The sequence below is a fragment of the Rhinolophus ferrumequinum genome, chromosome 23 (assembly GCF_004115265.2).
Source record: "Rhinolophus ferrumequinum isolate MPI-CBG mRhiFer1 chromosome 23, mRhiFer1_v1.p, whole genome shotgun sequence".
Lineage (NCBI taxonomy): Eukaryota > Metazoa > Chordata > Mammalia > Chiroptera > Rhinolophidae > Rhinolophus > Rhinolophus ferrumequinum.
This window is the reverse complement of record NC_046306.1, coordinates 38,728,576-38,747,055: the sequence shown is the minus strand read 5'-3', so window position 1 is coordinate 38,747,055 and position 18,480 is coordinate 38,728,576. Positions and strand designations below refer to the sequence as shown.

The following is an 18,480-nucleotide window of genomic DNA, read 5'->3' as shown; positions in this document are numbered from 1 at the left end:
TTGGGATGCTGGTGAGACCTCCGGAATTGTTAAAGAAAGTTTCAAAAACGTAAAATTATGGCCCTCATCCAAATATAAAATGAAAATGTGTCAAAGAGTCTACATAACTCATTCATTGATAAGGAAACCAGTAAGGATGTTCAAACTGGTTCAAAGAAAAATTTGATTTATAGAGACATTCTCTATCACACAAAATTCATTCGCATTACTGTGGACAGGAATCATTTGCATTGTTATGGGCAGGAAACATTTTGTATTATTATCCATTTTCTGTAAGTTAATTTCTATCTCTACCGAACTGTAAAATAGTTTAGTCAAAGATAAAGGCACACACCCCTTACAATCAGCTGACCCTAGAGGTTCCTTTAAAAAATGCCCAGCATTCCATAGAAAGCTCACCCAGTAATTTCTTTTGACTATTTCAAAGTCTTTCACAGTTTTTCTGAAATATGATTCATCATCTATAATCTACATTCTGTATTTCTCGGTTATACTTCTCTAACATCAGATTAATATATTCAGCAACTTCCTGGATATATCTGGGCATCTCAATCTCATTATGTTCTAAACTGAATTCATATTTCCCCTGGCACCTAACCTTCTGCCTCTTGTACTTTCTATTTCACTTGGAGATACCATTCTTCTACCAGCTGCTCAGCCTGGAAACTAGAGAATTATCCTCTCCTACTCTGATGGGGTTCGAGACACACTACCCCAAAATATGACACCTTAGCATATTGAATATTTTAACCTGAAGGAATCTGAGAAATGATACATGTAAGGAAAGTCTCTCTGACCTTCTTTCTCTCCCCTAAAGCAGGTCCTCACTTTCATGTGAAAAATGCCCTCCTAAGAAAGGAGCATTCTTACCTCTGAAGATGAATCGGATGAACAGGACTTGCTAAGTGTCCCAGAGTTTACTATCCACACTGCTCATTTCATTCTGTCCTATCACCTTTCCCCATGACTTTCTACTCTTCATCAAATCTAACATAAAAACAGTCAGGTTTAGGAGCGGCCGGTTGGCTTAGGTGGTTAGAGCTCAGTGCTCATAACCAAGGTGGCCAGTGTGATTCCCACGTGGGCCAGTGAGCTGCGCTCTCCACAACTAGATTTAAAACAATGACTTGACTTGGAGCTGATGGGTCCTGGAAAAACACACTGTTCCCAAATATTCCCCAATAAAATTTTTTTTTAAATAAATAAAAGCCGTCAGGTTTAACTGCTTCTTTGGGTCTTCATTTCCTTATGAAGGTTCCCATGTCATGTAAAACTTAAATAAATTTGTATTCCCCCCCTACACTTCTAACTCCCCACCCTGAAACTAGGAATGAATCATTTGGCCCTGTAGATCTTTTATTACAAATATTTCTCAATTCCATCTGTTTACTTAGTTCAAACTCTCATCCTCTCTCATTGGATTACTGCCACAGCCTCCCAAATGATCTCTTTGCCCGAATTTTGCCAAACATAAATCTCAAACATTGGTTGTCAGATTTTTCAAAATCACACATCTGACTTGGACATTCTCTTGCTTAAAACTCTACATAGTTTTCCCATAACTCACAGAATAAAGTATAGACCCTTTACTGTGGGGCTCAAGGAGCTCTATAATCTACATACATACCTCATTCCTACAGCACTGAACCAACTGTCTTTCCCAACCCACCGGTGCTGTGTGTCTAGCCTCTGTGCCCTTTTGCATGCCCTCCTCTCTGCTAAGAACAACCTCTTCACTTCTCTCCCTTTCCCTGTTAACTCCCATGTGTTCTTTAAGAATCTGAAGAAGGCTTCCTTTTATTTCCTTTCTCCTCAAGATAGTTAAAAAAATAATACATGAAAGAAATGGAAAAGTAGAAAAGGGGAGAATGCTTGGACAGTGAATTTGAAGGATTAGATACAAACTGCCTACAGAGGAGATCCTGAACTGACAAGAAAAGTTCAGGCAGAAGAAGATTACCCAGAAGGAGGGCCTTAGAGGAGGGTGGCGGAATCCGTTAGACTAAAACTTCCTTGGCAAGTTCTTGTGAACAGCTCTTGCTATATTAGGAAATGATGTACCAGTTATAAATATACATTTGCAGGTTTTTAAAAATTCATAAAAATATTGTTTTGAAGCCAAATTATTTCTCTGATAATGACAAGCTCAGAAAATGCTAGTACAAGAGATAAAAAATAGAAAAGAAAACAAGGTAGATTTATGTGTAATTATGGAATCGCTGCAATTTTTTTTGGAATGTAAAGCTCTTTAATTATAGTTGACATGCAATATTATATTAATTTTAGGTGTACAACATCATAGTTTGACATTTATATATCTTACAAAGTGATCACCTTGAGAAGTCTAATAACCATCTGTCACCGTGCAAAATTGCAATCATTATTGACATAAATGGTCTGAGAAAGGTGAGAGTTGAGGCCATTGCCTTATGTTCTCCTAAAAGGAAGAGCTAGTCACCCTGTGAGTGAGAAGAAAGACAAATCTTAAACCTTAAGAAAGGATGGATCCCTTTTCAGCCTATAGTTCCTGTTAAGTTCCTGTTAATGACAGTTCCTGTCATTGTTACTTGAACTAAAAGCTAAGCAAACAACCACTTGGCTATAGGAATGCCTCTGGTTGTTTTAGTTTATTTTAAACTTTAAACAGCTTTATTGAAGTATAATTGATATACAGTAAGCTGCATAAAATTAAAGTGTACAGTTTGTTAAGTTTTGACGTTCATCACCACAATAAAGATAGTAAATATGTATATCACCTTGCAATGTTTCTTTGTGCTCTTTGTATTTTTTAGTGTTAAATGAGTGGAATCATATGGTATTATGGTATGTATTCTTTATCTGGCATCTTTCACTCAGTATAATCCTTTTGAGACATCCATAGTGTTTGTGCGTCAGTAGTTCATTCCTTCCTAAGTGAATGAGTTTACATTTAAAGTTAAATAACATTGACCTTTCTAAGAAATCCAGAATCTAAGGTCCAAGAGGAAAGAGTATGTCTTATTCTTCCTAAAGAAGGTGGTGGGTAGGGCAGTGTATCATTGATCATCTACTTGTGCTTGTTCAAAAAATAAACTACCAAAGAGTGTTTCTCAATGTCAGATGCTAACACAAATGTGATGTCCACAGTGAATAAGTCCATGGGAGGGGCAAGGAGTAAGAAGAACTTTTCCTCTTCATTCCCATTTATAATCATACCCACGCACCTCAATTCAATAAGGTTTGGATATATCTATAAGATACGACCAGTTCCTAAAATTTCAGAACTGCCATATTATAATGTGTAAACCATTTCATTGGTGCCTCAATTTCCCCAGTTTCTAAATTGGTTTAAGTTATGAATGTTATCCACATACTCTACACAAATTGTGAAACCTTTTTAAAGGACTGTTTAAATAAATGAAAAATAGCAACCAGGGCTGATATTGACTATTCTAAGAACTGTTTTGAAATTAGAAGGAAAAATAATACGAATTCCAAGAGTCCCCAAACAGTAAACGGGTTGTGTTCTTTATATTTGGAACTAAAAGCACAGTTTATTATAGAAATATCAGTAATTCCAATAAAGAGATAACACGTTCTGGGCGCATCATAGCCTGCCTACATAAGGGGTAAAATGAGAGCGCTAGTAAGAGGCAAATAACAGGTTATTTACATTTGATGGAAACCCAAGTTTTGTTTTTGGCTGCCCTCTGCACTGAGGAAGGCTGGAGTGAATGAACTGCCTTATTGGCACCTTCGAACTACAATTCCCAGCATGCCGCAGAGGAGGCTCGCCGGCAGACGCAGTCTCAGGTTCTGAGCGCTGCAGGGCCATCAGCTAGGATACACTGGCCTCTCTACCTTCAATGGCTTCTCCTGACAAGGCAGTAATTGTTCCCGGGAACGGAGGCGGTGATGTGGCCACCCACGGCTGGTATGGCTGGGTGAAAAAGGAGCTGGAGCAGGTAAGAGACACATCTCACTGCACTGGGAATTCAACCTGGAGCTGGAGAAGACGAAATGGGGAGGACTGGAGTTTGAACGTATCTCTCCCCCTCGCCCCCCACCCCCGCCCCTCGACTGCTCCCAGCCCTGTGTGTTTTAATTCCTCTCCCCTAATGCCTTGTCTTAAACTCTAGAACTAGTAGTGGGACTTTGGTTAATAAAACTGCCTGGAGGACTTTTCTGAGGACTTAGTAGATTACAAGGCACCACTTCTTAGAACTACAGAGAACGAGCCCACTACCTCTCCCCATATCTGCTACTGGTTCAGATTTGGGACTTCCCAGATGATTTTACATGTATCTTTTTTGCTCCCTGCTCAGATTAAAATATATATATATATGTGTATATATATATATATATATATATATACACACATATATTTAATATATACAAAGAATATATATAACATGCATGCATGTAAGTTATGAACCATAATGTAGTGAATACCTGAGAACCCATCATCAAACTAAAATCTAGAACATTATCAATATATTTGAAGCCACCTGTATATCACCCATCCCATTTTCCTGCCATCCTAAATTTTTTTCACTTGCTCCACTTTTAAAAATTAAAGTACCTTTGCAACCTATGTGTGTATCCTTTAAACAATGTAGTTTAATTTGACTTCTTTGTGAGGTTTATAGAAATGGCATTCTACTGTAGGTTGTCTTGTACATCTTGATTTTTTGTTTAACCCTCTTCCATAACCTTGCAATAAGACTGCTCTCTGAGTTGCTGTTCTCTACAGATTTCTAGAATAAAATTCCAGGTTTGTGGCTGAAAACCATGGCCGGAGCTACAGACCTAAAGATCAGGGCTGGAGCTGTCCAAGAGGATGGATCTCCAACTTTCTGTACCACATTTCTGTACTATATTTTTCCTACTCCCTGGTGCACAGTCTGTTTGGCTCCAGGTCACATTCACTCATGCCCTCTCAATAGATATATGCCTATAACGATATAGATGTACAAATGCAGATATAGGTCTTTCTATACAGAGACATACAGAGTTGGCTAGATATAGAACTACAGATAGATGGAGTTTATGAAAGGGATTGTATATTCATATGTAATCCTGTAGAACTTCACCTACTGAATTTCATAATATAAGCAAATACTTATGATATATTATGATAAAGATCATATTAGCTGTCTCATTTCTTATTAGCAAAGTATTAGTTGTAATTGAGCTCTTTATTATAGCTTTTTTTCCCCCCTATGTCATAGATACCTGGTTTCCAGTGTTTGGCTAAAAACATGCCTGACCCAAGTAAGTTTTAAATGTGTTTTTAAATAGCCTCATCTTGTTGGGTTTAGAGCTATTTTTCGGGTAGTGAACAGGAATATCATAATAGAGAAGTCAAAGAGAATATGTACCTAAGAATGAATGATGGCAGGTAGTTTGGGGAGGAGGGTATAAACCAAGAAACACTGTAGAAAATTTTAGTAAGGATCAAAACAAGCACCTGGGCTTGGTTGTATTTAATTTTCAATTTTGCAAGCAACTTGATTTTCCCTTTTATAAGTTAACATATACGTCTAGGCAAAATTTATGGGTGTTTAATGAGGCAGAGGTATGATAAAAATTTACAGCATTTATGAGATCCTAATATTAAAAATGTAATATTGCCACGTTTCTTCTGAGTATGGCTATGACCTGTCTCAGTGATTTCTGTTTTGGGAAGAAAAAATATGTACATGGATATTGTAAACTTTTTCTTATTAAGTTGGAAAGTTTACATTGAAATACATTATATTTAATTAGTTCCTCAGTATTTTCTTAAAGAACATGGTAAAAAATAAAAACAAAACTACCAAAACTAACAGCAACATGCAAATCTTTGGCCCCATCTCCCAATGTGATTCTGCGGTTTTGGAAGTTGTAAACTGCTGAGTAAGCTGTCTGTTAGAAAGGTAGGATAGCATTAGACTAAGACTGTCCCTATCAAGTGACAGATTCTTTATCCTGAACCTAGTTACAGCTCGAGAGAGCATCTGGCTGCCCTTCATGGAGACGGAGCTGCACTGTGACGAGAAGACCATCATCATAGGCCACAGTTCTGGGGCCATTGCAGCCATGAGGTGCGATCTTTGTTGAATCACCCTGTGTCAGCTCCAGCCAAACTTGCTTGGGAAGTACCTTGTGTATATCTGAAGTTTCCACTGCAGAGGAAACAGTGCTGACCTCAAAAGTGGTAACATAATCTGTTCTAATTCCTTCCTGGTTTGGTTAGTGGATTTTAAAAGTTTTTTTGCTCTTATTGGAATACAGTGATCCTTTTAAAACATAAGCAGCTCCAAACCCCACCAGCTGCCTGTCACCTTCAGAAAAAGTCCTTGGCCTTCAAGGCCCCCAGTAGCTCTGATATCATCTCCACCTTCACTGCCCCAAGTCTGGTTTACAGACCTCATTGCAGTTCCTTAACATGCCACGTGTGCCTACCTTAGGTCTATGCTTGCCATTGTTCTACTTGGAACTCTCTGTCCCTAGATACCTACATGGCTTTCTCCTCTTTGTCTGTTAGAATGTCCCTTTTCAGTGAGGCCTTCTCTAATCTATATGAAAGAGCAACCTCACACCCCACTGGCTCCTATCCCCTTTATTTTATTATCCCTTATTATCTTGAGCACTTTTCACCATCTGACATTTGTTTATGTCTTGTCTGTCCCCTGCCAATAGAATGTAAGTTCCATGAGGGTGGACTCTAATCTGGAAAACCCAGTGCCTAAAAGAGTGTTTAGCATATGGTAGGTGCTCAATAAATATTTGTTGGAGGGTAGAGATTGTTACTCCCGCTCCCCTTAAGCCCCCAATCCTTAGGATTCATGGGCACATCTCTGATGCTCTCCATATAACATTATGCCTCTCCCTGTAGGCTTTAAGGTCTAGAGGACAAGGGTTTAGCTGGCTGAATAAGCCTGTTAGGGTTGAGTTTCTTTCATATTTGCCAGGCTGTATGACAAGGTATTAGTTTTTGTGTAGCCTCTTGTTCCAAGCAGTCCCTCAGAATGTCACATGAATTGCATGTCAGAGAATCTTGCCAAATTCCATAACCTTTCAGCCACGGTAGTCGAAGCTACTAGAATAATAATGCTTTCCATTGTGGAGCTACCAAATTATGGTACAGTCAGTGTTTATAAGCTGCCAGGGGTTGTCTGAAAAATGAAGAAATCCCTTTATGCTGAAATCTGTACTAACTCAAGACCAACTGAATTTTTCTCAGGCCACTGGCTAATAAAGACGTGTCTTCTTTTAAAAACCACTGAAACTTATTGCAGGATTGTTGTAACCTGAGAATTAACCTCTAAATTTAAGGTAGGCAAAGAGAAAAATAGATGCCAAAACCATAGGGTATAAGACTGTAGGGGAACAGTCACAGAGGACCACCCTGGAGATTACTTATTAATCATAAAGGGGGAATAGTGTCTTTACAGTGGAGGGATCTGATGGCTATCACTTGAAGCCAGTAATCACACTTAATCTCACCAATACTGGGATAAACTGGCATCAGGTGACTCTGATATGAAGGACATACGATGTGAAGGATACAACATCGCCATGTAGTATTCTTGCCAAAAATGTTTAACTACAGTCTAATCGTGAGGAAACAAATTCAGTTTAGGTGATAATGTACAAGACAACTGGCCTAAACTCTTAAAAAATGTCAATGTCATTTAAAACAAAAAATTTAAAAGTGACTCAGGAGTCACAAAAAACACATGCAATGCATGATCTTTGACTGAAAGATCTAGGATTGAAAGGAGTGTTAAAGAACATTGTTCGTACAATTGGGGAAAAATGAATACAGATATTACTGTCTCAATATTAAATTCATTAGGTGTAATAATGGTACTGTGGTTATGTAAAAGAATGGCCTTATTCTTAGGGTGTACATGCTGAAGTATTTAGGGGTGAAATATAGGAAAATTAATGAATCTAGGTGCTTGTTGTTCTTCTAACTTTTCTATAGGTTTTAAAATTTTCAAAACAAAAGTTTGGGAAAAAAGTTTAGGCCCAAGAACAAAATACCAACCCTAAACCTTTTCTGGCACAAAGCCTCCTTGAAACTGTTCTTTTGCCTAGTCTTTGCTGAGTGAGGGAACTGTCTGCAGATATCTAACTGGCTACTTGCTGGGCACTGTACTAAGCACCAGCATTACAAAGATCAAGAAAGTTCATATGTGCCCTTAGGAGCTGATGGTTTATTAGGGGAGACAGGTATAGTACAACACAAACAAATGTAATGCAATGTGGAATGAGGGATAAAAGAGGTACAGTACTGCTATTGTACAATGTTTCTTAAAATATGGTTCACAAACCACTTTCATTGGTAAATCTGGGTTGGGGGAGGTGTCATGCCTTAAAATGCAGATTCCTGGGCCTCAATCCCAACCCTCTGAATCAGATGCTCTGGCACTGAGCCTGGGAATCCATGTGTTAACCAATCAAGTAATGCTGATGCATATTAAAGGTAGATTACACTTTGTATGTTTATTTGGAAAGGATTGCAGAAGAGATTTGGACTACCTTGAAAAATGAGTAGAAACTCATCAGGTAGCCAAGGTTATTGATTAACCATTGGGCTTGTAGTTCTGTAGTTTCCTTACTATTTTTCTTATTAATCTCAACAGCATATAGCAGATGCTGTAAACTAAACCAAATAAGTTTTTATGTGGTTTACTGACTTTTTGGTGATCAGATTTAACATTAAATACTGGCTGACATCATTTCTCTCTCTCCAGGTATGCAGAAACACATCGAGTATATGCTATTGTATTAGTGTCTGCATACACATCAGACTTGGGGGATGAAAATGAGCGTGCAAGTGGTAAGTCTGAAGGCAGAAACCCCAGAAAAGCCCTTCCTCTAGTCATGGGGCTGCTTGTTCAGATTACAAAACAGTATTGTCTTTAGAATAGGCTAAACAAAAATCTGATATCATAGATTTACTACCCATTTTTAGATATAAGTTCGGCAGTCTGAGAGGTCGTGGACCACTTTCTAATCCATTGTCCAGAATTAAACCCTCAAGGCCTTACTTTATTTGAGCCATATACTCCCCCTTCACAAGTACCTATGGTATCAAGCCCTACAGATTTGAAAGCCAAAGGACTTCTGACTCACACTTAGGTTCTGATTCTTTGTGTCTCTGCTTATGGCCTGCAGTAGATATTTTAGAATGGCTAGAATAGAAATTATCCATGGGCACTGATAGGTTATATATATATTTTCCCCATAGGATACTTCAACCGTCCCTGGCAGTGGGAGAAGATCAAAGCCAACTGCCCTCAGATTGTACAGTTTGGCTCCACTGATGATCCTTTCCTTCCCTGGAGGGAACAACAAGAAGTGGCTGATAGATTGGAAGCCAAATTGTACAGATACACTGATCGTGGCCACTTTCAGAACATGGAGTTTCCTGAACTGATTAATGTGGTAAAATCTATGCTGAAAGTATCAGCGTAGACAGAATAATTTCTGCTATTTTGCATACCAATATAATAGAGCACTTATCAGATTATTAGTAAATAATTTTCTATTATTGGATGATTACCAGACACATAAAACAGACCAAAGTTTAAAAAATGCCTAAAAAAACAAGTTTCAGTGTTCAAACTAAGTTATAAACAGCATTTCCATTTTCCATAGAATCTACATCTTCTCAAATTGCTATGAACTAAAGCAGTATTTTTCCCACGTAAGGGACATAAGGACAGCTTAACCACCCTTATCTATCCAAAGTGAATAAGACAGAAATGGAACCCAGTTTTCCTGATTAAAACTAAACAGTTTCCCAGTCCAGATTAAAACTGAATAGTTTTCATGTGTGTTATAGGAGTTGTACTCCTCTTTCAAATAAAACTTCTATTTTATTGGGGGAAATAAAACATGACTAAACGTCCGGACTACTGGCTTAGAATTCAAAACATTAGCGGTTGTTTCAAGCTGGCCCAAGATATCAAACCCAGAATGAGGCCTTCACTTTGACACCTTGCCCCCCAGTCCTTCAAACATGTTGAGAGAGAATGCAACATAAGGATGCTAAGAGGCAGGGGTCTGCAAGGGTCAGGCAGGGAATATGAGCAGTCAACTCTGCATAAGACATCAGTGATGAGGACTGACCAATGTGGAGAGCTCACACATGTGGGAATGTGGCAAGGTGTTGCCAGTTTTCTGATTTTTTTGTGTTTTTGGGTTTTTTTTAATGTGAAATTTTTATTTTTTTTATTTTACTGGGGATATTGGGGAATAGTGTTTCTCCAGGGCCCATCAGCTCCAAGTCGTCCTTCAATCTAGTTGGGGAGGGCACAGCTCAGCTCCAAGGGGGCGTAGCCCACCATCCCACATGGGAATTAAACCGGCAACCTTGATGTTGAGAGCTCGCGTTATAACCAACTGAGCCATCAGGTCGCCCCTCCGGAAGCTCAGCGGCAGCTCATTGTCTTCAATCTAGCTGTGGAGGACGCAGCTCACTGGCCCATGTGGGAATCGAACTGGCAACCCTGTTGTTCAGAGCTTGTGCTCTAACCAACTGAGCCATCCGGCAGCCCTATATAGTGCTTTTTATATTCAGGAAATATATCTGTATGTATACATAATCCATATGTATATGAATTATGTCCAGTCCATATACATACGGATTATGTTAGCAACTATAGTGTAAATGAAAAATTTACAAACACTGCAAGATACATGAAGTTCAAGCCATCTATTTGTGACCTCTGCCATAAGTATTAACTTAGCCAGGTCCTTTTAAATAATGCTCTATGAAGCCTGAGAAATGAACATAATGTCAAAGGATGAAATCAGGAGAACAATTGGGATTTTGTTACAAAGTCTTAAGTATTTTTAAAAATAATTTTTCCATACCTCAAATTTTTGTTCTGTAAACAGTTCTATCCATTAACTTCCATGGTCCTTTGGATCTCTATCAAACATCATTCCAGTTTTCTTTTGATAGTACCCCCTCAAAAAAACCCTTGTTTGTTTCCCAACATTTTTTGCCTATTACATTCCCTAAGTATTACCTCAAATAATTTCCAGTCCATTACTCCAGAGAGTTCTATTGGACAGCACTGGGGTCTAGAGCATGTATTTTATATTCTTCCCTCACCCACCATCTAATAATGAGTGATAGTTCAAAGTAAAAGTGAATCAACTTGAAATTATTTCTGTTTGACTAGTTTCCTCAACGTTAATCACCATAAAAATCATAGCTCCATAAAATTTACTCATCACCAAACTAAGAGCAGAAGGGTTTCATGAAAGAGCCCCACATAAACTGTTCACTTAAGCCATCGAATCATGGATTCTTATGATTCTGTTTGACTATATAGTATGGATCATTGTTAAGCACAGAGAGGCCTTGACAGACCCCAGGGAATATATTCACAGGTAAGCAAAATACCTTATACGAAATGGAAATCAACTGTAAAGATTAGGACTTCACTCATAATTTGATTTTTTGGTGTTGTCATGAGTCTCGAGCCCCACTATTTGTTTTGGTCAAAGTTTACACCTGTATATAAATATCCACTTAACTATCATCAGAGGTGCTGTATTTTTAAATTATTGTCGCTTTTTTCTTTCAGTTAATATTCAAAATTAAAAACATGTTATGGGGAAAAATGTTTAAAAAGACTCTTTATTCTAATGAGGCAACGACTACTTTATGTTTTCGCCATTGATTGTAAGCTTTGGAAAAAATCAATCTCTGGTTATTAAGACATAATGCAAAGTCTGTGTTTAAAACTGTGTCCTGGTCTCCATTTCTAATTCTCATTTAAGTTCAGTTTTGTTATTAAACAAGACTGCGCCTCTGTAATAGGTCAGGTCCCAGGAAGGACATTGTTCTTACCATTCCAGCTCTCACTGCAGGTAGAAGAGAAACCTTCTGTAGTTGCAGTCTCCAAGGTCTTCCATGTCTTTTTTTTTTTTTTTTTTTTTTTAGTTTCAGGTACACAAGACAAAGTAATACTTAGACATTTATCATGTATATCCCTCACACTGTGTCAACCCCCCTCCTCCTATCCACTATCTCTCTGACATCACACAGAGCCATTACATTTCCACTGTCTCTATTCCTAATGCTGTACTCCGCTTCTCGTAAGTATATACATACAAATATAGACATATATATATAATTATAGTTGGCATTCGTTATTGTTCAGCTTCAGGTGTACAGTGCAGTGATCAGGCATCTACATCATCCCTGAGGTGGTCTCCCAAATGGGACACGTGTCCATCGGATACCCTACAAAATCATTACAACATTATTATGTTCCCCAAATTAATTTTCAAAACCCCGTGGCCATCTTGTGGTTACCGACTGTTCTCTAAGCCGCTCACCTTCCCCCTTATCCCCACCCCCACGCCCATCTAGCAACCCTCAGTTTTTCCTCTTTGTCTCCAAAACTGTTTCTGATGAGTTCATTCACTTACTCTTTTCTTTATATTCCACATATAAGTGACATCATATGGTATTTGTCTTTCTCTGTCTGACTTATTTTACTTAACATAAAGTCCTCTAGGTCCATCCATGTTGTTGCAAATGGTAAGATTTCTTTCTTCTTTATGGCTGCGTAATACTCCATTGTATAAATGTACCACAGTTTCTTAATCCAGTCATCTACCGATGGGCATTTTGGTTGTTTCCATGTCTTGGCTATTGTGTATAGTGCTGCAATAAACATAGAGGGGCATAAAGATTTTTGAATTGGAGTTTTGGATTTCTCCGGATAGATACCTAGGAGTGGAATTGCTGGATCATAAGGTAGTTCCATTTTCAGATTTTTGAGTTACCTCCATACTGTTTTCCATAGTGGCTGCACCAATCTGCAATCCCACCAACAGTGCACAAGCGTTCCCTTTTCTCCACATCCGCGCCAGCACTTGTTGTTTGTTGATTTGTTGATGATAGCCATTTTGACCGGGATGAGGTGATATCTCATTGTGGTTTTTAGTTGCATTTCTCTGATGGTTAGTGAGGTTGAGCATTTCTTCATATGTCTGTTTGCCATCTGTATGTCCTTTTTAGAAAAATGTCTCTTCAAGTCCTCTGCCCATTTTTTAATTGGGTTGTTTGTTCTTTTGGAGTTGAGTTGAGTGAGTTTTTTATAAATTTGTGATATTAACCCCTTATCAGATATATCATTGGCAAATATCTTTTCCCATTCAGTAGGATCCCTTTATGTTTTATTGATGGTTTCCTTTGCTGTGAAAAAACTTTTTTGTTTGATGTCCCACATGTTTATTTTTCCTCTTACTTGCCTTGCGCGAGGGTATATATCAGTAAAAATCTTACTCTGGGTAATGCCTGTGAAGTTTCTTCCTATATTTTCTTCTAGGTATTTTATAGTTTCAGATCTTACATTTAACTGCTATTTTGAATTTATTCTTGTATTGTGTAAGGAGGTGGTCCAGCTTCATTTTTTTGCATGTGTCTGTCCAGGTTTCCCAGCACCATTTATTGAATAGACTGTCTTTACCCCACCATACATTCTTGCTTCCATTGTCGTAGATTAAATGGCCATATAGGCATGGATTTATTTCTGGACTCTCTATTCTGTTCCATTGATCTATGTGTCTGTTTTTATGCCAGTACCATGCTGTTTTGATTACTGTAGCTTTGTAATATAATTTGATGTCAGGTATTGTTATACCTCCCACTTTGTTCTTATTTCTCAAGATTGCTGAGGCTATACGGGGTCTTTTATGGTCCCATATAAATTTTAGGATTATATGTTCTATTTCTGTGAAAAACGTCGTTGGTAGCTTGATAGGAATTACATTGAATATGTATGTTGCCTTAGGTAGTATGGACATTTTAACTATATTAATTCCTCCTATCCATGGACATGGTATGTGTTTCTATCTATTTGTATCTTCTTTCATTTCTTTCTTCAGTGTCTTATAATTTTCTGAGTACAGATCTTTTACTCTTTGGTTAAATTTATTCCCAGGTGTTTTATAGTCTTTGGAGTAATTGTAAATGGGATTGCTCTTTTAATTTCTCCTTCTGATGTTTTATTATTGGTATATACAAATGCAACTGATTTCTGAATATTAATTTTGTATCCTGCTACTTTACTAAATTCATCTATCAGCTCTAATAGTTTCTTGGTGGAGTCTTTAGGGTTCTCTATATATAATATCATATTATCTGCATATAATGATAATTTTACTTCCTCCTTACCGATTTGAATGCCTTTTATTTCTTTTTCTTGTCTGATTGCTGTGTCTAGAACTTCCAGCACTATGTTGAATAGAAGTGGAGAAAGTGGGCAACCTTGTCTTGTTCCTGATCTTAGGGGAAATGGTTTTAGCTTTTCCCCATTGAGTATGATGTTAGCTGTGGGTTTATCACATATGGCCTTTATTATGTTGAGATATGATCCCTCTATTCCCACTTTCTTAAGGGTTTTTACCATAAATGGCTGCTGGATTTTATCAAATGCTTTTTCTGCATCTATTGATATGATCATGTGATTTTTATTTTTCATTTTGTTAATGTGGTGTATCACATTAATTGATTTGCGGATGTTGAACCACCCTTGCATACCAGGGATGAATCCCACTTGATCATGGTGTATGATCTTTTTAATGTATTGCTGAATTCTGTTGGCTAATATTTTGTTGAGGATTTTTGCATCTATGTTCATTAGCGATATCGGCTTGTAGTTTTCTTTTTTTGTGGTGTCTTTGATTTTGGGATTTTTGCATCTATGTTCATTAGCGTTATCAGCCTGTAGTGTTCTTTTTTTGTGGTGTCCTTTTCTGATTTTGGGATCAGGGTGATAGTGGCTTCATAAAAAGTTTTGGGTGTCTTCCCTCCGTCTGGATTTTTTGGAAGAGCTTGAGGAGACTAGGTGATAATTCTTTTTTGAACGTTTTGTAAAATTCACGTGCAAAGCCATCTGGTCCAGGGCTTTTGTTTGTTGGGAGATTGTTGATTATTGGTTCAATTTCCCTGGTGGTAATCAGTCTATTAAGGTTTTCTGTTTCTTCTTGAGTTAGCCTTGGAAGGTTGTAGGCCTCTAGAAAATTGTCCATTTCTTCCAGATTGTCAAATTTGTTGGCATATAGTTGCTCATAGTAATTTCTTAAAATTTTTTGTATTTCTGCGGTATCTGTTCTCACTTCTCTTTCATTTCTGATTTTATTAATTTGGGTCCTCTTTCTCTTTTTTTAAATGAGTCTGGCTAAAGTTTTGTCAATTTTGTTTATCTTCTCTAAGAACAAACTCTTGCATTCATTGATGTTTTGTATTGTTTTTCTGGTTTCTGTTTCATTTATTTCTGCTGTGATCTTTATATCTCCTTCCTTGTGCTCCCTTTGGGCTTGTTTTGCTGTTCTTTTTCCAGATCCCTTAAGTGTGAAGATAAACTGTTGATTACTGATGTTTCTTTTTTCTTTAGGTAGGCCTGCAATTCTAAGAATTTCCCTCTTAGGACTGCTTTCACGGCATCTCATACATTTTGGGTCGTCGTGTTTTCACTTTCGTTTGTCTCGAGATATCTTTGATTTCTTCCTTAATCTCCTGCTTGACCCATTCATTATTTAGTAACATGTTATTCAGCCTCCATGAATTGGTGTGTCTTCCAGTTTTTTTCCTGTAGTGCATTTCTAATTTCATAGCACTGTGGTCAGAGAAGACAATTGGTATGATTTCAATTTTCTTAAATTTATCAAGACTTGTTTTGTGGCCTAACATATGGTCTATCTTGGAAAATGTTCCATGTGCGCTTGAGAAGAACATGTATTTTGCAGCATGGGGGGTGAAATGCTCTGAAAATATCGATTAAATCCAAGTGGTCCAATGTATCATTTAAGGCTGTTGTTTCCATATTGATTTTCTGTCTGGAAGACCTCTCCCTTGTTGTCAGAGGTGTGTTGAAGTCCCCTACTATGATAGTGTTACTGTTGATCTCTGTCTTTATGTCAGTCAATATCTGTTTTATATGTTTAGGTGCTCCTATGTTGGGTGCATAGATGTTTACTAGGGTTATGTCCTCTTGTCGGATCGATCCCTTTATTATTATATAGTGCCCATCTTTGTCTTTTAATATGTTCATTTTAAAGTCTATTTTGTCATATATAAGTATTGTAACTCCAGCTTTATTCTCATTTCCATTTGCATGAAATATCTTACTCAAACCTTTCACTTTCAGCCTGTGTGTGTCTTTTGTTCTGAGGTGAGTCTCTTGTATACAGCATATACAAGGGTCTTGCTTTCTTACCTACTCAGCCACCCTATATCTCTTGATTGGAGCATTTAATCTGTTTACATTTAAAGTGATTATTGATAGGTACATAGTTATTGCCATTTTTAAATTTGTAGTTAGGTTGTTTTGATCTTTCTTCTATTTACAGAAGTCCTTGTAGTATTTCTTGCAATGCTGGCTTGGTGGTAATAAATTCCTTTAGCTTATTCTTTTCTGGGAAGGAAGCTCTTTATCTCTCCATCAACTTTAAATGATAGCCTTGCTGGATAGAGCAGTCTAGGTTGTAGGCCTTTGTTTTCCATCACTTTGAGTATCTTCTGCCACTCCCTCCTGGCCTGCAATGTTTCTGTAGAAAAGTCATTTGATAGTCTTATGGGGGTTCTCTCGTATGTAACCCTCTGCCTTTCTCTTGCTGCTTTTAGGATTCTCTGTGTCTTTAACCTTTGCCATTTTAACTATAATGTGTCTTGGTGTGGACCTGTTTGGGTTTATCCTGGTTGGAACTCTCTGCACTTCCTGGGCTTGTATGTTGGTTTCCTTCATCAGGTTAGGGAAGTTTTCGGACATTATTACTTCAAATATGTTCTCAATCCCTTGCTTCCTCTCTTCACCTTCTGGTATTCCTATGATGCGCATGTTGTTGCGCTTCATGTTATCCCAGAGGTCTCTTAAACCATCTTCATTGTTTTTTATTCTTTTTTGTTTCTGTTGTTCTATTTAGGTGATCTCTGCTAACTTGTCTTCTAAGTTGCTGATTCGATCCTCTGCTTCATCTAATCTGCTGTTAATTCCTTCAAGTGAGTTCTTAATTTCGGTAATTGTGTTCTTTAGTTCTAAGTGGTTGTTCGTTATGATTTCTACATCATTCGTTATGTCGTCTCTAAGCTCCTTAAACATTCTTATTATCAGTGTTCTGAACACTGTCTCTGATCGGTTGGTTACCTCTGTTTCATTTGGTTCCACTTCTGGAGGTTTCTTCTGTTCTTTTATTTGGGACATGTTTGTTTCCCCATTCTGGCTGACTCTCTGTGTTTGCTTTGATGTATTAGGTAGATCCCCTAGAGTTCTTAGTTCTTGCTGGGTTATCTTATGTAGTATGTGTCCTTTATATTTGACTTGCACTGCTTCATTCTTCTCCTCTGCGTTTGCTCCAAAGGTGACTCTTGTGTTGTGTATATTGTCCTGTTAAAGAAGATCTTTAATTGCTTTTCGCTTGTGAGTAGGTGGGGTAACTCCTAGGCTGACTAGTTGTGAGACTTGGCTCTGCCCACTGCAGGGTGTTCTGCTGGGTGAGGGTTGACCGCTTAAATGTGGTTTGGCCTCTATGGGCTCTTGTGCCTGTAGAGAATTCCTTCTGGGTGTGTGACTTGTAGGTCAAACCCGGTAGTACTCTGGTTTGGTCTGGAGTTGGCCTCTGGATATGTTGAATCTTGTGCCTCTTAAGCTGGGCCCTGGTAGGACAGTTTCAGAACAAAGCAAATCACCAAGCACAACAACAACAACAACAAAGAAAAAATCAAATACATTCACATGTAAAAAACAACCGACAACCCCCACTCAACACAAGCAAAGATATAAAGACAAAACAAATCAAAAAGCAGCGCCGGTCTTGGCTTAAGCCTACCAAGTAATCTCCAGGTTGTCCTCTGCTGTACCAGAGTCCCCTGCATATTGTGCAGGCAGAGCCGGTCACCTGGTGCCCAGAGTGACCTTGGGACTGCAGATTTAGATGTGTGGGGCTGAGGGGTCTGGATGATAGTTTTTACAAAGTCAGTGCAGTTTCTGCCCTTGCCTGCACATATGCACACTGAGAGTAGCACCACCAGCCTTGTATACAGTTCTCCTGAGTCTTAGGGCACTTCCTCCGTGCGTGTGTATGTGTGTGTGTGTGTACGTGTGTGTGGCGGGCGGGAGATTTCTGAGCTGCTGAAAGCCCAGAGCTGCGTCTGCTGCCTACTGCTGATTCCTGGCAGTGCCTCCACAGTTGTAATTGCCCCGCCCGAGGCAGGCCAGGAACGGTGGTGGCTGGGGGTGGAGGAGTCTCTTTTCTCCTAGCCCAAGAAAAATCACACTCTTCCTAGCCTCTTCCCTGAGTCAGCGCTGCCTGTCAGTCTTCCCAGAGCCTGAGCTCTAAGGCTCCTCTGTAATCTGACACTACTCCTCAGTTCAGGGGCCAGTTTAAGTCTCTGGAAGGGCAGGGGTAGAATTGGAAGAGTGGGGGGAGGGGCCCAGATATGGAGTTTGTGTCCTTTGTCCAGCCTAGGGCCCAGCT

At 38.5% G+C, this 18,480-nt stretch overlaps 1 protein-coding gene across 1 annotated transcript; it reads left to right on the top strand.

The window, feature by feature from the left end:
* The first annotated feature begins 3,775 nt into the window (after positions 1–3,775).
* RBBP9 (RB binding protein 9, serine hydrolase) lies at positions 3,776–10,267 on the top strand. Its single transcript, XM_033095472.1, has 5 exons — positions 3,776–3,944; positions 5,211–5,253; positions 5,960–6,065; positions 8,727–8,812; positions 9,224–10,267. The coding sequence occupies exons 1-5, from the start codon at positions 3,846–3,848 to the stop codon at positions 9,448–9,450; spliced, it is 561 nt and encodes a 186-aa protein (XP_032951363.1). The 5' UTR covers positions 3,776–3,845; the 3' UTR covers positions 9,451–10,267.
* Positions 10,268–18,480: the final 8,213 nt, after the last annotated feature.